At 37.4% G+C, this 23,746-nt stretch overlaps 1 protein-coding gene across 2 annotated transcripts in view; it reads left to right on the top strand.

Moving 5' to 3' along the window:
- The first annotated feature begins 2,823 nt into the window (after positions 1-2,823).
- The window catches only part of igf2bp1 (insulin-like growth factor 2 mRNA binding protein 1), a 33,244-nt gene continuing 12,321 nt past the window's right edge, over positions 2,824-23,746 (top strand). The window contains exons 1-2 of one of the 2 annotated variants that reach the window (XM_059551789.1): positions 2,824-3,477; positions 4,660-4,720. In XM_059551789.1, the coding sequence (XP_059407772.1) occupies positions 3,303-3,477; positions 4,660-4,720 (236 nt within the window). In that variant the 5' untranslated portion in view covers positions 2,824-3,302. The remainder of the gene's footprint in view (positions 3,478-4,659; positions 4,721-23,746) is intronic. The other variant, XM_059551779.1, reaches the window with a different exon arrangement.

Here is a 23,746-nt window from a genome sequence, read left to right as displayed (position 1 = left end):
TAGATTCATGAAGATACAAAAGAAGCAAGAAAACAAATATTGAAGCATTCAAGTAAAACATAAGTAATGAAGTCTTTACCTCTTTCACACTCAGACTTTCTTCTGAAAAAGGTGATCATGTGGGTTGCATAAATATGCATAATAATATGCATTCCTTGTGATGAAAAAAAAAATGAAAATCTATTTTGGGTTATATAAAAAAACTTAAGGTCTAATTTTGTATTATAATAATTATACAATATGAAGTAATTAATCTGCAATGATGTTGTATTCCAGTCCCTATTTCGACACTGACACAGAGACTTGTTGTGGCTTTAAGTTTTTCGTAGTTATGCAACATTTTTTTTTTTGTATGTAAAGAGGCAAGCCAGTCAGATAACCGTGAACTATATAGGGCCAGACCAAAAATAACTTCAGCTTTGTTTGTCAGGTTTAATTTTGTTACTTTGTGTCTTTCAGATTTTTTGGTTACAGCATTCATTATTTTCTCTGAAAAGTAACCTTGAGTTACAGAAATCGACTGAATAGCATGTAAATTGTAAATAAAAAATGTTGACAATATTCTTAGAGTCATTCTTGCTTCTTTTCAGAACTTCCTTCCCACCACACTATGTTCCTCTGAGTAAGATCCAGAGCCTTATTGCTAAATGCAACATGACGCTAAAGAAAACAAAGCACTTGCATTTTTATATTCTATAGTATCTAAACCTACTGCTATCAATAAAATAATTACTTAGTTTTATGAGCATAACACTTATGTGAGGAATAGCATGAAACAGATTTCACTGATGCACCATCATACTCCTAAACTCCTTGTTGTCCTGGATGAGCTCCATGCCTGTGGTCCCCCTTAACCAGAACAGAGATGCCCTATCCTCACACCAGTTATTCCTCATCCCCCTCACAGTGTGTGGTCAGGTCACAATCTCAAATCTCAGACTCACAGGGGGTTGCATCGACATGCCAGTTCCTTCACAGGACCATATAGTGCACCCCCTTGCAACAGTTACTGAGTGTAACAGTACTATGAAAAGAAATTCATATCTCATGCAACACAAGAGATGATGACTTTCTGTGTTTTTGCAAGTTAATTGTTGCTTTTAAGAGAATATAGGCTACACATGCATTTGACCTAGTAACTTTTAAGCTAAAAGAGGCTATCAAATCAGTGACACCTTTATTTCTTAGTACATCTAAACCCTGCATGTCAGCTGATGTTGCCACAGACATGTACAACTGAATCTGTTCAAATTCATTTACACCGAACAGAGTGGATTACCTACGAATGGCCTTGAGACACTACAAAGAGCATACATTTATGCATTGTGGTGAATGAACATAAAAATAAGGAGTGTCATCCTCAAAGCAGCCTTTGTTTACATTGTAGTAAACCTTGGCGAGAGACCCTCAAGATCCGTATGTGCATCAGGGGATAGCCTGTTTTTATCCAGACAATAAAAAGATAAGGTGACTGACCATTACAGACGGGTTAGTCAACTCATCATAATAATTCTTGAAAGAAAACATCTTTGCGAGCTTATGCTTCGTTACTGAAGGAGCCCGTCAGGTGTGATTTAATCAACACTAGGGAAGCTAAATGAGTCAATGGAGCGGGATCTGCGCTTGTTTCATTAAGCACGTTGGTCGAAATAGCACTTAACTACGCATCATAGCGGACCATCGGTATGAAATTCTTGCGAGACGTGAATCACTTCTCACTCTTGCTGTAGCCTAATGGTCGGGAAGCCATTTTCTCACAGAGATCCGGTGTACTGCCGCCACGTGTACAATTTGAGAGCCACGTAACAAAAGTAACCCCTTGAAATTCCCATCCGATTTGCCTTTAACTCATTTGAATGGGGATTTGAGGTCGAATTTTTTCAGACCTGAGAATACTGGTGAAAAAATCCTCGGAATGCAACATATAATACACAGCGTGCACACACAATACGCGATGCAACAGTTGCTCACTTCCTGTTGAAGGGCGGGATCCCCGTCGCTAGGCCCTGCTTTATCAACATTTTGAATCAGTTGTTGGATCTTCTCGTGCCTCGGATTCGCGCGACATGGAGGTGTGCACGAGAACTTTGGAGATATGTGGAAGTCTGTCTCGCTGCTGGAGCTGACCTGTTAAAGTTAAACTGGATTCTGCGTTCCCCGCACAGCCGAGTACCCAAGAGCCGAATTAAAAAGGATACAGTGTCTCAATAAAACCACGCATTGAATATGTGTGTCACTGCTTAGTTAGTATTTACTCCACCTCAAAAATGTTTGCCATAAACTTAGGTTGTAAAACTACTCTAATTAAATATTTTACTTCACCGCCCTGGTCGTGACCTACAGCTAACAATGTCATAAGGCTATATCGGTTCAAAATACGTGTTTCGTGATCAACTTTAGCAACGGAGTACGAAAAGGGCAAGGATGAGGAAAAGCAGCCGGGCAACATCAGAGGGGTTGCATTCACACGTAGAATCTCTTGAAATCGAAAATGATAATAAATGGCCTTTTGTCCTGTAAACTCTCTCTCGTTGGAATCCCGAGAAAATCTTGCAAATGCAGACACACAAGGTTAAAAGAAAACAGGAAACGTGACGTTGAGCGCAATAAGTAAAACTGGAGCATGTGTGGGCTAGTATGAATCTGTATGTGTGCATGGCAGACTATATACGGTGCAATGTACAGAAAATGTTCCTGTCTTTCCAAGCAAGCACAGCTTGAGAGAGAGAGAGAGAGAGAGCGCGCGCGCGCGCGCACGAGAGGGCGGGGAGGACCGGCCCCTTCCCCAGCTACTCCGAGACCACGTGGTTTCTTCTTTGCAAACAAAAAAATTTAGTAAATTCGACTCGGTTTTAGAGGCGGTGCCATCGCCAAGCGGTAGGATCTGTGTGACAGTGCAGGGTAGCCTACAGCTTAAGGTTGAGGGGCAGCGAGAGGAAAGAATTTCTCCCGATCCGGCTTTATGCTCGACACTATTCCATCGTAACAAACATCAGCTTAATTCAAACTGATATCATTTCTACACCGCGCTGGGAATTCGCAAAGGTTGCTACAGTGAAGAATATTTACAACTCGCCTGCAGGACTTAATCAGACTACAACGTTATTGTTAGTCGAACTTTCCCCTTTTTATTTTGCAGTTTGATTTTTTTTTACCCCCAGTTTTTAATTCCCACCGGCTGACATCTACATCATTTTGTAATCTGCGGGTGTCGGCGTCCTTTTTTCTCAAAATTAACAGCGTTTTGCCGAAAAGTTTTATTTTCATTTCTGTTTTTGGGGGGAGCGTTACAGTTTTCCACGATGAACAAGCTATATATTGGAAATCTCAATGAAAACGTGACCGCGGAGGACTTGGTTAAAACCTTTGAAGATCACAAGATCCCATACTCTGGACAGTTTCTCATGAAAACTGGCTATGCGTTTGTTGATTGCCCAGATGACCAATGGGCAATGAAAGCGATTGAGACATTTTCTGGTGAGTAAATTGATTTTAATGGGCCTTTCGTTGTCGGTTTGCTTCTCCACCGTAACTTACTCTGGTTATCATCCCATAAGTGTTTTGCTTGTTTATAATAAAAAAATATCTACTGTTTTACTGGGGATCTCGTGTGTATTGTGAAAATGAATCAATGTTTCTGCTTTTTGCCATTGAAGTCAGGGCAATGCAAGGCTCTATGGTGCAAAAAGGTGCCTGAGATAGTGAACTTTTAAAAGCAGAGTGAGCGCTAAAAGCATTTATACTTTCTTAGCTCTGACAGGTTTAAGGCGTGTAGTGTATTCTACTTTAGCAAATAACTATGCATTTAGCGTCGTTCTGATTGTAAACTGTAGGACGTGTTTCTCCAAAGCTCAGTCCTTAGGTTTAGTCCAACCTACCCCGGCTCAGCTATAGAATCAGGTCTCACCCCTCCCCCTTTTGGCTAATAGGCCAGTGGAGCTAAAATGAAACATGTTTCTTGAAGCCCCTTGAGTTAATAGGCACAATGCTAAGGGAATACATTCTTGTCTTTAACGCATCCGACCATGTAGCATTCTCATATGCTGACTTTAACCATGCAGTTTCATTGCATCTGTCCCACTGACCACAATATATCATTGCATCTGTCCCACTGACCACAAAATATGTCTCCCCTCGATTCTCCACATATGTAGTATGTGACGTGTGTTCTATATAGCACGAAGGTCGCCATGCCGATGAGGATCCAGTTAAAACTATCCACCACATGAAGTCACGGTCAAGATTAATTAATCTTCAGCTGTTACTTTTATCGCTATATGCCTAGGTCTCAACTACACACGAATAACAAATAATAGCCTACAATTATGGATTCTGTCATACAGTGGACGCAAATAGCTAGTGTAGCCCTGAGCAGTGAACCTAGAAAGCGTCCTAAGAATCTTGTAATTTATTATATATATTTAGTTTAATTGGGCTACTTTTCAGTAACACCCACCCTTGCCAACACAACACCTCAAATGCTCGTTTAGGCCTTTCGCAACTCAAGTTATACAGTAAAAACACCGTTTCTTTTCACACAGAGAAATATTTGAGGCACACATTTGTTATGTTTTAGGGCCATTTAAGCAAGCTGTGGTCTCATTTTGAGTGGGGTAAAAAAAAAGGAAAAAAATATAATAATTTATTTCCTTTTCCCAGGTAAAGTGGAACTTCACGGCAAACGAATTGAGGTCGAACATTCTGTCCCTAAGAAGCAGAGGTATTTGCTTTCTATTTAAAAGTTCGACAGTGTTTGCTTGCTGTATTACATAAAAGCTCAATGTAGATATAATTATGTCGTGGCGGTGATACAAATATGTGTACTGTGTAAGCAGGATCTCGCTGTGTGCTTAAATTGCCGATCTGTTTGGTTGTAACAGTTAAGTAGTTGTTACTTTTTAAGTCTAGTTCTCTGTATACGAATATTCTTTGTTTCTCTTCACGTGACGGATGTTATACTGCTTGGGTGTTCAAAGTGGCATATGCTCGTAGCATTACACCACGTGCTGCTACATTCATAGTTACTACAGCGCTATATGAGAGTCGTTTCCACGTTGTGCATATGCGTGGATTTGTGTCAAACGTTATGCTGGTCTCCGAATATCAATTTTAATCACTTGTTCCCTGTTGAATAGGCCTTGGCCTACTGTAAGGCCTAGGCCTCGGTGCTTGATTCGTTTAAACAATTCATGCAACACCGGTTTAGTTTTCCAGCCCGCTGTGGGTTTAAAACCTGCTATGGAACGCTATCGTTGTTTGTACTTTTGTTACGGATATTTAAAGGGTAGACTTTGTAGGGAACGCCGCTTCAGGTCAACGCTGGAGAAACAAAGCGTATCCTATATACATGGCTATGTTCCACAAACTGTACAGTTCGAAAGACGTGTCTTCTGAAATATCATTTATCCGTATTTCTGCCGATAGTTATGAGTAAATGTGGATATGAGAGTCTAACTCTGCTGTTTAAAATTAGAATTATCCTCAGAAATTTATTTGTGTTCTGGGGAGTTTGCATGGCGCGCAGAATACTGTTTGTGTGGAACAAAAAGGTCTCCCCCTTCGTCCCCACCCAACTCAACCCTCCTTCTTACCTCTTTACACCCTAAACGCATTTTTTTTTCACAACCATCCGAGCCACACCTGTTAACCTGGGCTACAACTCGATGGTATATTTTTTTTTAAATGTTGCATGCTGTCGAGAATCTATATAGTAAAACGACAGTGTGTGCTAAATAATACAGATAAATAATTTGCATATAATAATTGAATATTTTAAATTCTGCTGTTCATATATGTTGCAATAATTGTTTTGATGGCCGCTTTCTACCTGATTTACGCGCTTTAGACATAAATCTGTTTACTGGTGAAATACGTGTTGTGTGAAGGTATGCTTTGCATATTTAATATTACACTATACATATGATGTAGCTCGTTTATATATATATATATATATGCAGAGGCTTAACGTGTTTCCAGATTTACACTGACAAAGCGGACTTTTAAAAAAAATAAAATTATCATGAATTAATTTGTAACATATATACGTTTTTAATAGCTGTTAATGGCATACGTTGTGATCAGTGTTGGGAGGCCAACTGTGCACTGATAGTGTGTCACTGGGTCGCCATCAGTGTGAAGAGTGACCAACGTTAGCAAATGAGAAAATGGCGTACAATGTAGCCCTCTGTCGAAGGCTCCATTTGAAAGCACTGGGGCATTAACATGAATGAGAGCAAATGCATATTTACAAATTCACTTGATAGCGCCACGTAAACACTTTACTAATCCGTGAACTAATCCTAAATATAATTGGTAGGTGAGGTATTTTTGCTAAAAATGCGTTTTGCTCTTAAACTCACATATTTTGCCATTTACGTTTATAGGTTACTTAAAGAACCTTTTTTCTCCCTGTGTGCGTATGATAATTTTAGAATTCGTATAGTCTGCTCTGGTGAGACGTTGTGTGGTTCTTTTGAGGTGAAAATTCCAAGGAACGAGAACTAACGCACGCGCACACACTCAAAACACAATCAAGAGTTGTGGAAAATGCATCAGAAATGTTAATTAGGGTGGACCTGTTACTCGTCGCCATTTTGATAAAAGTCCTTGTGGTGCAGGTCTTTAAAGAGCAGGGATCACTCCCAGGTCAGCATATAGGTTGATTTGACCCTTTGTGTTGTATGTGTATGTTCTGGTGAGTACTGTCCAATTCAAATAGATATATTTCTGATTAATTGGTGCATGAACACACTTCAATTGCTTCAGGTTCCATGTGTTGCTTTGGAGAAGTGTGAATGAAGGATGAGTAGAAAGATTTATGGTAGGGTGGGGTGGAGGATCAGAGTGCAAACCCCTTATGATTGGTAACATTTGGTCTGTCTTATGTAATGCTCATAAGTAAAACTAGGAATGTGTCTTATTGTTAAAAGGAAAAATAATTAAAACTGGTCAAAAAAAAAAACCACCGAAAGCTGATATCAAGAGCATTTTTATTCAGTTGTTTAAAGTAATATGCATTTAAAGTAGTTGTTGGTAAAACTGATGTTAAATGTGTGCAAAGAAAAGAGTGAAGACCATAGAGGGTGTAGTGAGTAAGCCATAGTGTTTTGTGCATAGAGCTGTGTGGGCGGCTCCATGTCTCACACCTAGAGTTTCTCCCTGCTTTATGTAATGTTGCATTGGTGTGACGGGGCCATTTGCAATGGCATGATGGGCCACTTTTGAAGTCCTTCGGCGGGAGAAATTTAGAAACAAGGGGAAGAGCCACACCTTTATGACAATATTGGGTGTTAAAAGTGTAACAATAGCCCTTCCCCCTTCTTCCACATGCTACTCTGCGTGCTCCCTTCCCCTTGTAAGCACCTATCAAGCTCCAGAAAGCAACATGTTTTTGCTGCAACATTTTATTGCTCTCTTTCTAAATAAAATGAATATTGACAAATTGTGTCAGATGCTAATTCTTTGAACTTCTGCTTTTCACCCAAAAATGTAAATTTACTAGAAGATGGACACATTTTTGTTCTCGGGTGAACTAATGCTTTAATAATGCATTAGAGACGTAGTGCAAGACGCCAGTGTGGTGCAAGTCGTGGGTATAGAAATGCAATAGAAATATGTGTTTTTAAATATACTAATACAAATTGCAATAGTAATAATATTTTGGGAAACGTGAACTGGAATGTGAAAAAAGTGAATTATTATTTCCACAATAGCAGTTTAATATAGCCGCTCATCTGACTGCACGTGTGTATTTGTGAGTAGTAGGGAAACATTGTTACTGAAGTGAAAATGTACTTCAGGTTTATTGATAAAAAGTGAAGGGGACGACCTGTTGAGGGGTGTGTGTGTGTATTGTTAGTAGTTTCTCCCTGTTGATCTGTTTTTGTCTCAGGATATTCTTTATTGTGACCGTTCACTATTAATTTTTCTTTCGAGTGCACAATTTTGCTAAAAGCTGGAGTTTGTCATTTACCATGGCCCATGTTGGCTGTCAGAACCATTAGTGATTCAAATAATTAATCAAAAATATATTTTTAAAGAACAACAAAAAATTAATTGTCTGCTGTCTTGCAATTAGAGAGTGCTGTAAATAGCCTGTTGTTATGTTTTAAATACTAAACAATACATCCCATATCTAACAAATGCTTTGGTTGCTTTGACTGAAGGAAAAACCTGCAGGGCTGAAATAACAGCTAAGTAACTCCTAAGTGAAAATTTGTGCATTTAAACTTAGCTACATCTCACCAGACCTTTGCATAGTGGATTCCGAGAGAAAAGGAAATCTTCAGCTTTGAATTGAATCGAGGCGTTTCGCCGGGTAAATAAATGAGTGTGTTGCCATTGCATGCTCAGGCAGTCCGAAGCCACACTTGCCTGCTCTGTCCTCTCTCTCTCGCTACCTCCCTCCTTTTCTCCCTGTCCTTTTTTCTCCATCTCCGCTTGTGAATGTAGTACTACAGAAGTCAGGGGGAGGGGTTTTTACGAAGAAGGAGGTGCGACCAATCAGGGGCCAGGAACACCTGTGTGCAGTTTCTCAGAAGCCGTTGACGGTGCTGCACGTGAGGCAACCTCGTTCTCATCTCTCTCTGTCTCCCTTAGCAGCATGCTTGCTTGAGTGCCATTTGTTCCCTTTTCTTTTCCTGGCTTGCACTTTAGCTCTGTCTGTCTTTGTCCCTGTGTATTGCATAGGCTGTCTTTCCTTCCGGTGCGAGACATGCACTGCTGATTGATTCCCAAATTTGCAGGACTGCAGAACGTGCAGGCAGGCAGTCTTGTCCGTTTGGTCATATGACATTCTACTCTCAGGGTTTGCCTGAGCAGGAAGAGGGAGGAGAGGAGGTGGGGATTGAGGAGGGAATGCATGGCAGCACTTTCTTGTGGGCTTCCCTTTTTCTGCTGTTACGGAGAGCGATTCTCTCAAAATGACCGTTGTTTTGGACAAGGAAAATAGGAGGATGAGGGACAAAGGGAAAAATGCTCATAGCACGCAGACATGCTGAAAGTTAAGTGTGTGTTGTGCCTTTAAGAGCACCCCTCCCATTTTAACCCTTTACCAATGTGTCCTCTTCTCTCCCCCTTTGCCTATTTTGAACCATCTGTGCTTTTTTTTTTTTGAAAAGGATCGAAGTCCCTTTACCTCAGCTTTGGACAAGCATTCAGTACCACAAGCACGTTCACATCCTCAATGGCTTTTACACACACACACACACACACACACACACACAAATGTGTAAATGGGCTACAATACATGATAAAAGTGAGTGTTTATATGTTTATTAGAGATATGTCTCCTAATAAACATTTTTGATGTTCGTTAAGAGTTAAATCAATAGTGTTGATCACTCTATGGTCAAGGAAATCTTAATGGAGAATAAGAACATTCTTTCTTTCTCTCCTTGTACATTGATCACATGTGTGACATGAGGCATCAGAAATCCTCTATCAAAGATGAATATATTAACCGCAGAGGCAGCGTGAACAGGTGGATGGGACTTGGCTTGAAGTTCAAATCATTGGTTTGCGCCATTTTGCAGCATGGGACGGGTTTCAGGGTCACACCTGATTCAGATTTCTTCATTTTTTGCAGCATATCTATAATGTAAAATTCTTAAATTTTGGCACTGATCTAGAACATTTGCATATTAATGTAAATTGTAAGCACTGCATAAATTTGACTTCTCTAATCGCAAATAAAATAAGTTCACGTTGTGTTCAAACTGTTGACTTTTTCTCCAAAAAATGTGCTGCTTGACGTCCTGGACGAGAATTACTCAATCGTAAATTTTTCACCTAACCTTGTTGTTTTCTTTTGAATGTTCAGATAGCATTGTGGGTATTTCTAGAGAGTGCAGTGTGACAGTCTAGATATGCGTGTAGGTCTGTGTTTCTGTTTTTTTACTGTTTGTGTGTGGGAAGGATGTGAGACTAGGGGTGTTTCCCAAGGGGAAAAAAAGTTCATGGTGGTTTACCCCTCTGAAGTATGGGCCCCCTGTTTGCCCCATCCCCCCCAATGACTCTTTATTTCTCTGGTGAACAGACCGTTCTGAAGGCGTCGCCATCATAAACACTGGTGAACGGGGTGCCCCTTGAACCGAAAATTCTTTACATTTTTCTTTCTGCTTTTTTTTCCCTCCAAATGGACCAATGAACATGTATTGAGTGCCTGGGTCATAGTACATGTGATGTTGACAGAATGTTGACACAAGGGACTTAAAATGATTAATATTCATTCAAGTTCTCATTGCATATTTAAACGGATGCTTTCCTAAATACTTACTGTAGAATTTCTGTGGAATTGGGTTAAAACTGACCATGTACTGCAAGAAGTAAAATCAACTTCATTTTTGTTTTACAAGTTTTTGCAGACATATTTGTAAGAAAAATTTAAGAATGAAATTAAGTAAAATCTACTTAACTAAGTTATATAAAATTTGCAAAGATAATAAGTCAATTTAACATGGCCAGTTAGAGTTTGATGAGTAATTTCTACTTAATTATGTTTACACTGCAGTACTCAAGAACTCTGTCATGGTTCGTAAACTTTACTCAAACAACATAGCACTGAAAAAAATGCCAATAAAGCATGCGGTTCACTTACTATCACAGCTCCTTATTCTTTTTAAGGTAATATGTTGACACAATGTTGTAGTTATTAACTGAATGAACACAGAGTTCAGACAGAAACAAATCAGTTAATAGTGTTCGAGTATGAATGGGTCATTTTGAGTAGAAAATTAACTCTAGATGTCCCAAAAGCAACCATTAAACAGTGTAAATACATCTCGAAAACAGAAAAAAAATATCCTTATTAATTATTCATGCCCAAGTGCATGATGGGAACAGCGGGATCATGACTTTGATATTTACTTAAACAATCTTTGTAAAAATAACAAATAATTCCAAGTAAAATATACTTATAAGTTCAAACTTTAAATTCTACAAGCTTAAATTGAGTATATTGAATTTACTCTTTTTCTTTTCTTTTTATTCTTGTCTGAACTAAATTATGTAATGTAGAAATTTCATTTGTTTTTCTGTATTATTTACTTCACCACAAAATAATTTTTATCATTGCACTAAGGTGAAAATTAGGCTTGTGGCATTTTTCTGTAACTCATAATGATTGATGCCTGCATGTTGTCATCTTCCAACACCAAAAAAAAAAAAAAACTTTTCTAACATACAAGCTCCTATTAATAGCTCTACTCTTTTTGTGAATTGATTGAGCATATAATTGTTCCTTGCACCTACAAATACTTAGAAACTAAATTAATATCCAATTTGGTTCCATTTGTTTTCATACATTGAAAAACATAACCGGAGAAATCTTTGAAAGCTCTTTCTGTTTTTCTATTTTTTTTTTTTTAGTAGTAATTCAAAAGGAGAAAAATCCTGGAAAATTTAAAAATGAAGATTCGAATCAAGTCCTACAGAATCATATTACTACTGTATTAATCATAAGAACGTTTCACCATGTATTAGAACAGGGAAGATGTAGCTAATTTTCTCTTTAGTGACCATCTCCCCTCTGTCTTCGTATGTATAAATAATGTATGCATTTTTATAATGTATGTATGTATGTAATGTATGTTTTAGAGAGCTGTGTGCCAGCAAATTATTAATTGGATGCTGACCTGCCATTGCTAGCTGTAAGTGTAAAACTCTACTCTTGAAGTCAGAATTAAATGCAAATTCACTATCTATTTTGTAAGTGCATGTTATTAACCTCATGATTTATCCATGCATATATTTCATTTAAAAAAAAAAAAGTTTTACCTACATATTTTTTTTTTTTTTAATTATCATAACTGGGTTTTCCAGTGAAACTTCATACTTAGCCTACTTCTCTGGTGCTGTGTCCAGACATTTAGTCCACTTACACCCTGCAGATGAGTTCATCGCTCACATTTCAAAATCTAGTCAACAGCCGATGGACAGAATTTCTTTTATTTTTTACTTTCTGATAAATCAAACTTGAATGTAGGGAAGAAAAGGCTAATCAGTAGTTTGGTTACAACTCAACTCAAATGTTTGTTTGCAATATGATAGAATTAGTTTAGTCATTTTGATTTTGATTCAGTCTGATCCTTCATATTAGTGAGGTCCACATATATTTTATGTTCTTTTAGCAGTATAACAACTTGCACAAAAACAGAAGTTTGCAGTTGTTTAATTTAGCTGAAAATTTGCCATAGAGAAGCATGAAAGTGACAGAGAACGTACATGGCTTGTACCCCTTTCGGCTTTGTGAGGCCATAGAGATCAGTAAACACTGTTCTTCTCTTTTTCTGCTATTTTCTCTCTCTTCCTCCCCCTCCCTCTATTCCTCCACATTGCAATTCCCTCCTTACCGAGTCCAAATGACTTAAAATGGAGCCTCTAGATCACATGGCCTCGTAACAGGCATGTGCTGGTATGGTCATGCTATCCCCCTTTACACACACACACATGCATTTTAAAAGCATAGAAAGGGGGGAGGGGCTGGTAACGTCCCCATCAGACATAGATGGAGTCATACCTTCCTCTTGGAGTGTAGAGCGAAGGCTTTCTCAGGCGGAGTACAGCCACCACCAGTGTAGACATTACATACACATATAGAAATATATTACTATCCATGATATTTTCAGATTGCATGCAGTTAGATTTGATGGTATTCAGAGCAACATTTCAGTAAACTTTATGATCCTGGTCATTTCTGTGCATACAGATATCGATATAATATAGTACAAAGGGTGTTGTGAAATCAAGCTGACCTGATTAAAATAAAATAAAAAAACCATTAAAGTCTCCTACAAAAAATAAAACAAATTAAAAAATATTGTTCCATTTGTCTTGTTTCTGGATGATTTGATGATATGCTATTTCTATACAGCCAGGAGAGTAATGTTTAAAAAACATGCAGTTGAAGTTTCTAGATTTTTATTAGATTTTTTATCTAGTTTTAATTCCGTAGTATTAAGTGTTTATGAAAATAAATTAATCACATTTTGAATTTTTTACTTTGTTTAGCTTTATTCCCACAAGGTTGTTCTGCGAACTACTGAGCATTTTTAACTTAGTTTTGAACCCTTTTGGATAGACTTAAGACTATTTTCCCTCCAAAGAAACCACAAAACAAAGAAAACAGATTCTGAGACAAAGTGTAATTTCTAATAGGCATTATTCTTGAGGACATGAAACAGAGGAGAGATCATGGAGACCGGTAAGAGGAGAGTGTTGTCTACTTTCAGAGTTAAAACTTGAAAAAAATAACATTAGAGTTTGACGTCACACTTCGCAAAAAAGAAGGTCCTTTTGTAACAAAAGAAGAAACTGGCTTTGAAAGAAAGGTTTAGCCAAAGGGTTTATTGGTTAAAGGTTAAAGGAACCAATTAATTATGTATTTACAAAGTAATTGAATTAAAAAATGTTACCTTTTAAGTGAAGGAATATTGTTTTCAAACCTTATTTTGTTCCATTTAAAATAGTATTATTTGTTTTCAAACTTTGTTTTAAACATGTATAACTACTGTCTGAATAAAAAAACTGAGAAGTGAAGTAATCAGAGACTTTTGTTTTAAACTGCATTAAAAAGAACTGGACAACATTTCAGAGTCCTTCATTTTTTGACTGAAATGTATTTATTTGTTTGACTAAATTTTATTTTGCTTAAATTGAATGTTTACTTGTTTGTTTTAGTTTAACAAATTGTGAAATGTGATTAAAGGAAAAGCAAAACCTGAAGTCTTGAGTATACTTGCAGCATTTAAAGATTAGTTTCTAATGCAATTATATATGAGCAATAAATGTTTTGTGAATGAAAATATAGGTTGTTATAGGTTTTGTACATTTTTTGATTATTCAAAGTTTGGGGGAAAAAATTCATGGAACAAATAACAATTATTGATTTTAATAGTCATATAACTGCCTTAAAAGAAACACCCTGTTTGTCTTAATGTGAGAATATAGTTTTTTTATTTTATTTTTTTATTGTTCAAAAAGCCTGAGAATTTGAAGCAAGTTAACTACTTTAAATTTGCAAACAGTAGCCATCTCCGTACATAGTAATTGATAGTTATTGGTTTCTTCAGTTTTGTTAAGATGGAAAGTGGAAAATGTTTTTATTTTCTCAAAAGGCAAACTACTTGAAATGTGACAACACACATTGGCGCTCATTTGACTTAAACTATCCTTTACGAAACAGATGATTATTTATTTGAGAAAAACTATGTAAACTATGCTTTAAACAGGTCGAAAAGAGCTAGCCTTGCGAAATATATATCAAATGTATGCACAAGATAATATCAGACTTTTCCCTGGCATGTTCATTCACATTTGCAGAGTTTAAGACCTGTAGACTTGGCTTCTCCAACGAGTCACTGTGCTTAAAATCTGGCTTATGATCTTATGATAATAATTGCAACTCTAACTAGATGAGCTGCTTTGAGTATGAAAGTATCAATTATTTACAGCTATAGATGAGCTAATAATATTCATGATCAGTTCCGAATGGAACGAAATAATTTATTTGAAATTATTCCCGGGCTTTTATTGCGCGCTTTACTACCAGAACATGATGGAAACTATTCATTTGCTGATCTTTACGGCAGAACGCGGGAAATCCGTGGGCTACAAGCCGTGCTCTTGAAGAGGACCGCACTGGAAGCGCTGCGAATCGTGACCGAATCGTTATTAACCCGTGCTGAGTCAGGTGCACTGTATTGTGCCACATATAGCCTGGATGCTCGGTTCTGTACGAGACGGTTTCTGTTCCGCTCCACACCCACTGTTTCCTCGTCAGCGTGCAGACCTCCTCTTCTCCACCAACCCCCTCCGCTCCTCGGCGGTGGGCGGGACAGTGACGGCGCGCACCGCCTCTTTCACGGCGCTGTAGTACTCTCGGTGACTTTATGAATGAAGGCAGGTCTCCCCCTCACTGCTGTGAGAAGCTGAAGCCACAGCGCGGCGTGCGTAAAGGGGAGTGTGCTCGAGAGAAGCGCGCGCGCTTGCGCCTGCTGCACTGCACTGCAGGCAGTCAGTCGTCTACAGGCAAATATTCACATCCTCACATTAGTTCGATGAGGCTCAAATGAAGGCGCTTGTAAATGGAGTTTAATGCGCAATACAGTACTTTATTGCTGGATGAACTCGTAGCTGTAATGTAATTATTATGCACGTTGATTCCTACATTACAGCAGACACTATACAGTGCAATGATAGTGCAACAGCAATACATTATAATGCATTTTAAAAGGGGATGGTGATATTAGAGTTTGAACCCATCAAATAAAATGTCACCCTTAGCCTACAGCTAGCCTAGTAATTATTATTTTTTTATTTTGCTGTAAGGTCATATGTACTAACGCAATTCTCACACGCACGTTCTCAGTTTTATGCATTTTGCAATAGCAGCCTTACAACACGCCACATTGCGTTCTGTGCTGACATGGAGGCTTGTTCTGCTCCTGTATGTTACCTATGGTTTTCTAGCACATTCTGCGCCTGCTCACGTGACCGGGACTCGTGTTAATTGGGCGTTGTCAGCGGAAGATGGCTGAACGTACGCTGGTCCACATGCTCGAAATGTATCCAGGTCTATGTTACTCACTCCGAACAAGAATTTCCGGATGTGTTTGTTGTGATATGAGATAACCAAATTTCACGAGTCTGCTTCTCATAAACATCCTCACGTAGGCCTACGGGTGCGCGTTGGGTATATGAGAAAGTAGAATACACCATAACCACACAACAAAAGACGCAGCCTAAATAATTGGTGGGAAGACAATGTGCATTTTAGTGCCCATATTTATCGCGTGCTTCATGATTCAATGACTGTAGCTATATTTAAATAGCTAATTTGGAAACTTTTACAGATAAGGTTATTTTTGTTATTGTTTTGTGTCAGCTTATTTTCTTTTCTTTTTTATATGCATATATTTTTATTTTATTATTTAAATCCTCTGACGAAGCTAATTGTTAAATTGGGTATGATCTTTTCTTTTTTTATCGCGCTTCTCATGCAAAATGCGTAGCTGGAGATCAACTGAAATAAAGCTGTTTAACTGTCTTTTGTCAGTCTTATTTGTCAGCATTATAATTGAAAACTTAATAAAAAAAACAAAGTTTATATGAGATTTTTACTACTTTTAAAATGTAAACTAAATATGAGCAATTACACTAATAAATATGAGCAATTAGACTAAACCGCTGTAAGTTTATTTTTCCTCCACTGCCGAGTGTCAGTATAAATGAAACTGCGTGAGACAGAAACTTAAAAAAAAAATCTGATTGATCTGATTAAATCATGAGCATGTGTGTGTATGTGTGTGTGTGTGTGTGTGTGTATGTTTTTTCTTCCAAAAGCAGCTCAAAGGTGATTTGGTGACTTTTGCAGCTGAACAAGTATGTTTTGAAGTGCAACCTTCATTTCATCTCTTCTTGAACACTTAATTGGCAAGTTAAAAACATTATTTAATATCCTACACTCTTAATTTATATCGTTGAGGAGCTTACAAACTTGATTGGCGTACAAAAGCCCTCGGGACAAATTATTTATGATGCTTGGGTCATATTATGCCTCGGTTAGTTAAGCGTCAGTCCTCCTAATTTATTCTTTAATCGTGTGATTGTTCTTCGTAAAGCAACTTGCGGTGACTTAATCATAATGCAAAGGTATTTGCTCATTTTGAGCTTACTTTACGTTTCTTCAGTCAGTTTGTAGTCAGTCATGCTGTCTGTCCGTGCTCTGCTCCTGAGTCACAAAATGGAGGCGCACGAGCGCTCTCATCTTCTCCACGCGGAGTAGGGCACAGCAAAGCGAAGCGTGAACTTTGACCCAAACTAAGGGCAGTTCGCCTTTGTAAACTAAATGGATCCCGGAGTTGTTACTCTCTACAGTTGTTTCTCACATACCACCCACCAAACCAACCCCACCCGAGAGGAAAATGCCTAAACATAAAGGGATTTTTAGAAAGACGCAAACGCTCTTGTGCTCGAGCCCTGTTCTCTGTGTGGCCTGTAGGTAGACGACGCACATGTTTGCGTGAATATCGTAGTCTACACGCGGAGAAGAGATTAGTTGCTACAATTTTGTCAGTGTGTGCAGCTAACAAAATATTTAGACCATACCTTCTGTTATTGATGATGAATTATGATTTAGACAACGCCCCTTTTTCAGTAAGCCTCTTTCAACATGCTTAGTGGTTTTATTATTATTTTTTGGGTGTATTTTGAATGGTGCACAACAAATTTATTAAAGACATTTAATATTTAACGTTTTAAGTCCTGCAATCCCTTCCCCCATTTCAACAGACCCGCCATACCTCAGCATAATATGCGGCCTCTTTGAAAAGTTCAATTGTTTGCCGGTAACCCCGGTCTCCTGCCCTGCCTCTTTTTAAAGTCCTGACCAAAGCGTTCCCCATCCACATTGGGGTCAAAGGTTGAGATGCAAGGTTGAGAACTACTTGCAGACAAAACTCTTTGTCGATAAGATGAGATCTCTCTCTCTCCGTTCCCCATGGCTCTCGGTCTCAATCAAATGGCCAAGGGAGAAAGAGAAGATGACGGATGAGAGGGAGGGGTGTTTCACATGATAATGCGCAGGAAAGGACCTCAGGTTCTCTTGGCTTCACCCCCACCGGCTGCTGTTTCAGAGGCCATTTGCATTCCTCAGTTGAGCATGTCGCTCCCTGCACACTTTGACGAGCTTAAAAATGTGCAGTCAAAGGCAGAGTGGTTCCCCTCTGCTGTTGGGCCCATGCAAGTCAAAAAACTGTTCAGTTCTGAAGTCTAAAAACGTTTTCAGGTATAGCTTGGAATTTTCTTTCAGTGGTTTACTTGCCTGATGTTTCTAAACTTGGGGTGTATACGTTTAAAGTCATTGCTAAACAGTTTGGTATATCAAGATGACTGATAGAAAGACAATGTGGAGATTGTTAGTCTTGTAATTCATGTATTTTTAGCAGATTTTAATTAGCATTCCTGTTTTTTTTTTTAAATGAGGGAATACTTTTCCTAATTAAAACATCTTTTTTTTTATTGCAGTTTTCTGCTTCTCAGTGTGGAAACAGTTTAGGCAAAAATAATAAAAATGCTCCTATAGACACTTTGTAAAACATGTCCCATAAACGGTGAATCTTCTGTATGAATTAATTAGAGAAGCCTAAACTTCAGACTAAATGTTAGAAAAGTATAATACTGTTAATCTGCAATAACAAAACCGTTTCTCTTTCTCTCTCTCTCTCTCTTTTTTTAAATCTGTGTGTGAAGTTGCTTTATGTGGAGAATGACATAACCTTGTGGTGTAGCTTGTAATAAAAAAGAGGTTCTTTTTTTGTTGGCTTTCTCCCTTTATCCATCTTTTGGAGTTCATTGGTTTAATAATATTCATATAATTAAGATTTATTTTAGTATATCTAATGATTAAAAAAAAAACTAAATGGACATCTGTCTTCCATCCTTGCAACAGTTTAGATCTGTTACTGTGAAGGTCTGACCTTGCTCCTCAAATCTTTGTTTGTCAAATCCATTTTAGAGAGACACTTTCAGTCACTAGTCACTTTTTCATGGATTATGAAATATTAACTCAGATTTTCTGCTTGCCAATAGCATAAAAAATTGACTGTCACTGCTCTGTAGCAGCCTATGAGAAGCTACAGTTTGTCTCAGAGCATGATGTTACTTACCCAGTTTCAAAAAAATTATCATCATGACTGGTTTTGTGGTCCAGGGTCGTGTGTGTGTGTACGTGTGTGTGTGTGTGTGTATGCCTAATTATAAATAATATTTATGAATTTATCTGTTTAAACTGATGCTTTTGTTGAATGCATCATTGCACGTTTTCCAGCAGTTGCTCACTGAAGTTCCTGCATTGACAGGATTCATATTCTGATCATTTTAAAGAGTAAAAAAAAATTCAAGTGAAAATACAAAAACTGTAAGCACCCAAGTCCCAGTTTTGAGGGTTTAATTCAGGCAGTGTCCTCTCCTGCCATGCTATTGGCCAACACAAGTGCTCAATGCCAAGAGGCACTTTTTAGAGGCGGGAGATTTATTTTTATTGTTTTCATTGTTATACGACTGTCTTGCTGGGGCCGGCAGTGAGCAGTATATTACCCCTCACTCTCTTCTTCTGCTATGTTATGGGTTGCATCAGCATGTGTTGATTGCTAAGCTTGGGAAGTGACCTTTCACCTCTCAGAGGAATAGGGCAAGGGGAAAAAAGCGTAGCGGCGAGGGGGAGGGAAGGCCTATCAGGTAATGCAGAGCAGAAAGCTCCACAGGGAGGAGTGAAGAAAGAGGGAATGAGAAACGGTGAGAAGAAGCAGGAAAAAGGGGGGATGGGACGTCTGTTATTTCTGGTGAAGTTGTCTCACCATCGGTGCTACTCTCTAGACCACTTTGATTTATGGTTTAACCCTTGCTGCTCCATTCAGTGCCTGGAACCACAGCGTCTGTCTCCCCGGCTGAGAGGGTATCTCCGACGGCACCCATTGCTTTCTACACGGCCACCAAGCTGAGCTATTTAGCTTCTTTGCCAGGATGTTTTCATTGACTTGAGGAACCTCCACATCCATCTAGACCTTAAGCAGCTTACTACGTCCCTCTGTGGACGCCCCTTCCCCTCCCACACTTACCCGCCATTTTCAGCATTAGCTGCAGAGGCCTTGCTGTGTACGAAGCTCCTCTAGCAGTTTACTTCCTCTGTCACCTCTGTCACAGTGCGTCAGGTTAAAAAGGTGCTTTAGCTTCGTATCATTTCGGTTTGGGTTGTGTATACCTTTATACGTGCATTTTTATGATTGACTTCAGTGGTATGGAATATTACTTCTGGAGACTGATTAGATTTGGATTTTTAGATGCGAGTTAATAGAATAATTATATTGAGTTAAAAATTATTTGTCATAAATGGCTTTTCAAAAAGTAGATGAAAAAGGAGTATTTATCTAACTTTATTATGTTATTTCTGCAGAGCTATAAATCCCAGTCTGCTTTTCTTTTCTTTTTTCTAGTTGATTTTTTATTAAAGAAAGAGTATGTTTTTTTGTATATATTATCTAATTTATTAATCTTGCATTTGTATTTGAATATATAAAGATTATTTAAAACATATTTAAGTAACTTTTTTTTGAAAATGGTTAAAACGTTTGATTCAAAAATGTGGTTTAGCCTATTTATTCATTTTCTTTCATGAATGTTTACCTTGTTTACCAAACAAAAATGTAGCTAAGAATATATCAAATTCAGTGCGGTGTGATTATGTGAACAACCCTGGCTGTTTAGTAAATCACAGCTTATTTTTTTTAATTTCTTTTTTATTATTGTTAGTATTCAACCAACAGTCTTTTTAGCCCAAATTGTAGGTTTCACCTGTCCTTTAGATTTTTGCTTTTATATTTAGGCTCAAAGATTAAAAAGTGTTTAAGCATAAAAACAATAAGTTTTTATGGAATATTACTTCTGGAGACTGATTTAAATTGATGTTGTCCCCATAAAAAAAAATCGACTTAATTTAATTCCAATTTAGTTTTTGTTTTTCTGAGCAAATAATAAATATCATACATTTGATTTACAGAAGACGCTCACTAAAATGTCATTCAGTGTAACAATCTTGTCAAGCATATACGACATAATTCTATTTCTGCCATATTAAAAGATTAATTACTTTCACCCCATATACTAATTAGTTTTAATTTTACATTTTTTTTTATTTGCCACCATAATAGGTTTTGCCCATTTGTTAGTAAGATTGTTTTGTTTTTTGTTTTTTACAAATTTTAAATGTTCTCACTTATTCCTTTCTATATTTTAATATGTACAGGTCAGAATAAGCACATTGTTTGTATTTTTACATAAATATAGTGTTACATTGAATGATTATGTATCTTTATTTCAACCAAATTTTTACATTTTATTCTCCAAAAACTTATTTGAAACCTTAATTGTAGACACTTTACTTACATTAAATGTACTTTCTAAGGACATAAAATCACTTTTGTAAATTTCTTTTGATGCAGACATCTTAATGTCTTTGGTCCATTTAATACAATTCTTTTTGGAGAAATTTTGAAAATAAATTCTCCAAATGGCAGAACTGGTTGAACTGACCCCATTATCTCCGTGAGTGAATGCATGATAAGTTACGCGTGCTTCATTTGGGGAATTTCCTAAATGTTTCAGAAAGTGTCTGGGATGCAATTTAATTTCAGATCCCTCTAATGCCCAAATGCAGTTGAATTACTATGTGCTACTTATGTGGAAATGAATAAATTAAGAGGAAAGTTAGGTTGATTTATTGGTTAACAATGTACATTGTGTTTATCTTAACCTACACTCATTGTGTAGCTCCAAAAATATTGGTGCAAAAACTTCAATTTAAGCAATGAAAGTGTGTGTGTGAGGTGAATGAATGTATAAGTCATGGAGGAGGGGTTAAAGATGCAATGCTCTTTTCTTGCTGGCATATTGTTTCTCTTCTTCCTCTCTCTTTCTGCTTATCTGCCCTTCCCCCATTTTTAAATCAACTTCACCTCTGATTGGCTGAGGTGGCAATGGCTCACAGCAAGACAGGAAGTTGCTCGATCAGGGCTGTGACTTCTAAGGGGTGATTTTTGGCTTCCTGTGTACTGGGTTTCCTTTTGGACCTCTCGCACGGTGGGACTTGAATGGTTAATTAGTGTTAGATCACTACATTTTGTAGTTTTAAGTCCCATAATTAAATGCGACTTATGGCTTGGTTCTTGCCCTTTGACGTTGCCCTAAATGTACGCTAATGTAAACTACAAATCACATTAACCTTTAGATTTGATCTCCACTATTGTTCATACTATTGTAGCTCCCTGTATTTACAGTCAATGATTTCTTCATTTTATTTTTTCCCCCGAGCTCCTTTCTCCAACTAGTGTTACTTCATAAAAAAAAAACACACACAGCTGACTGGAAATAATTCCCAGTGTCTAAGGCTTTTAAGGTATGGTAGCTTTTTTAATACAGTGTATCCATTGAGACTAAAGCGATGTTTTGGGAAGCACCTTTATTATCCTCAACAACATGCATTTGTCTTCCAGATTTGTGTCTTTTCTTGTATCTTGACAGGCCGACACTCCTCATACGTGAGGTGGAGGTTACGTTGGCTTGCACCTGTGTAGTGCCGACGGTGTGTGTGTTTAATGGCAGTGTGACACATTCGTTCACTGCACTGGAGGCTTGTTTGTTTGAATGCTTAGATTGTGAGTGTGTGTTGTGCTCGAGCATTGGAGTAGCATTTTAGCTTTTAAAGACGTTTTAGATGCCATTGTCAATTCTGTTGTACTTTCATTTTAATTCATACTTAATAATGAATCATTTTCTTGTTTTATGGCAAACTTGCGTGTAAGATAATCAATAGGCAGCATCCTTAAGTGTAGTTTGTGTTTTTTGATATGCCAGTGTTTATGCCAGAGTGTGTTTGTGAAATATAAGATATGAAATATGTCTGATTAAGAGAGAATTGCTGATTCCTCCAAGCCAGCTGAGACTGGCCCATGTGTGATATTGTGTTGTATACTTTTATTACAGTAAAACGGTAATATTGTGAAATATTAATACATTTTAAAATAACTTTCCTGTTTGCAGAGATTTTAAAATGTTATTCCTTTGAAAGCAGAGCTGGGCTGTCAGAAGTCGCTCCAGCCTTCAGTGTCTCACACAGCTGTGGCTGCCAGAACAATTCTGTAAAATATACTATTAAAGATGTTAACGTATTTATAGAGCAAACAGTACATTTTACAGTATAAAAATGTAATTTACAAACTAGAAAACTGCTATTTAAACCAGTAAATCCAATAAGGCTCACTGCTATTAAAATCTGTTTTGTAACTTTAACATACACTGAAAATGATCAGAATAATACAGGTGGTAAAAGAGGAAGCTGCATGAAGAATAATACAGAAGGTGCAGTCATTCACACAAACACAAAACACCGTTATGGTAGCACACATGACACCGAAATAATGCAATAAACATTTCTTAAACGGCAGATGTTGTAACATAAAACAAAAATGTACAGAACCGACAATAAAAGCTATATCAGCTTAGTTTTTTCCACTGCAAATTATAATTTGATTTGCTTTTTAACTTATAACTGTACATTTATCAATATCTTACTGTAAAAAAAACATCAAATGTCCAATTACTAGATGTTTTACAGATTATGTAGCATGTATTTTAACCTATTACCAGTTTTCTCCCGTAGTCTTTTTACAGAATTTTACCTAAAAGTACACCTTTTCTTTTGTTTTTTGTTTTTACCGTCCATGATCCTTAAGAAAGATCCTCAAGAAACATTTTTCACTATTATCAGTTTTGTTAACATTTATGCTCTTTTGTGGAAACTGGGATTTAATGCTTTCTTATTAATTATTAGTACTAGTTTCTTTAAAAAAAAAAAACTGTTCTTGCTGTCCCCAAACTTTTGATTGGTAGTTTGATATGTGCCCTCATTTAGATAGCAAAGTAAATGCGTTTGTGTTTAAGCATGTCTGAGTGGTGTGTGGAGGAACTGAATGTGCTTAACTGTGTCAAGACATATAGCTCTTTCCCTTCAAGGGTTTTTTGTTGTTGGGCTCATGTGATGCTGTGTGTGCAAAGCAGGGGTTATTATCCTAGTATGATTCTCTTTACTATTCTCTTTACTAAAGAGTGAGCTTTATGGATTATTATTATGATTTTATTGTAATTATCAAAAGCACATTGCAAACTCATGCTATATCCTCTGATAAATCTTATC

Source organism: Carassius carassius, chromosome 1 (genome assembly GCF_963082965.1).
Source record: "Carassius carassius chromosome 1, fCarCar2.1, whole genome shotgun sequence".
Lineage (NCBI taxonomy): Eukaryota > Metazoa > Chordata > Actinopteri > Cypriniformes > Cyprinidae > Carassius > Carassius carassius.
The sequence above is the reverse complement of the archived record's forward strand: the minus strand, read 5'-3'. Positions and strand labels throughout refer to the sequence as shown.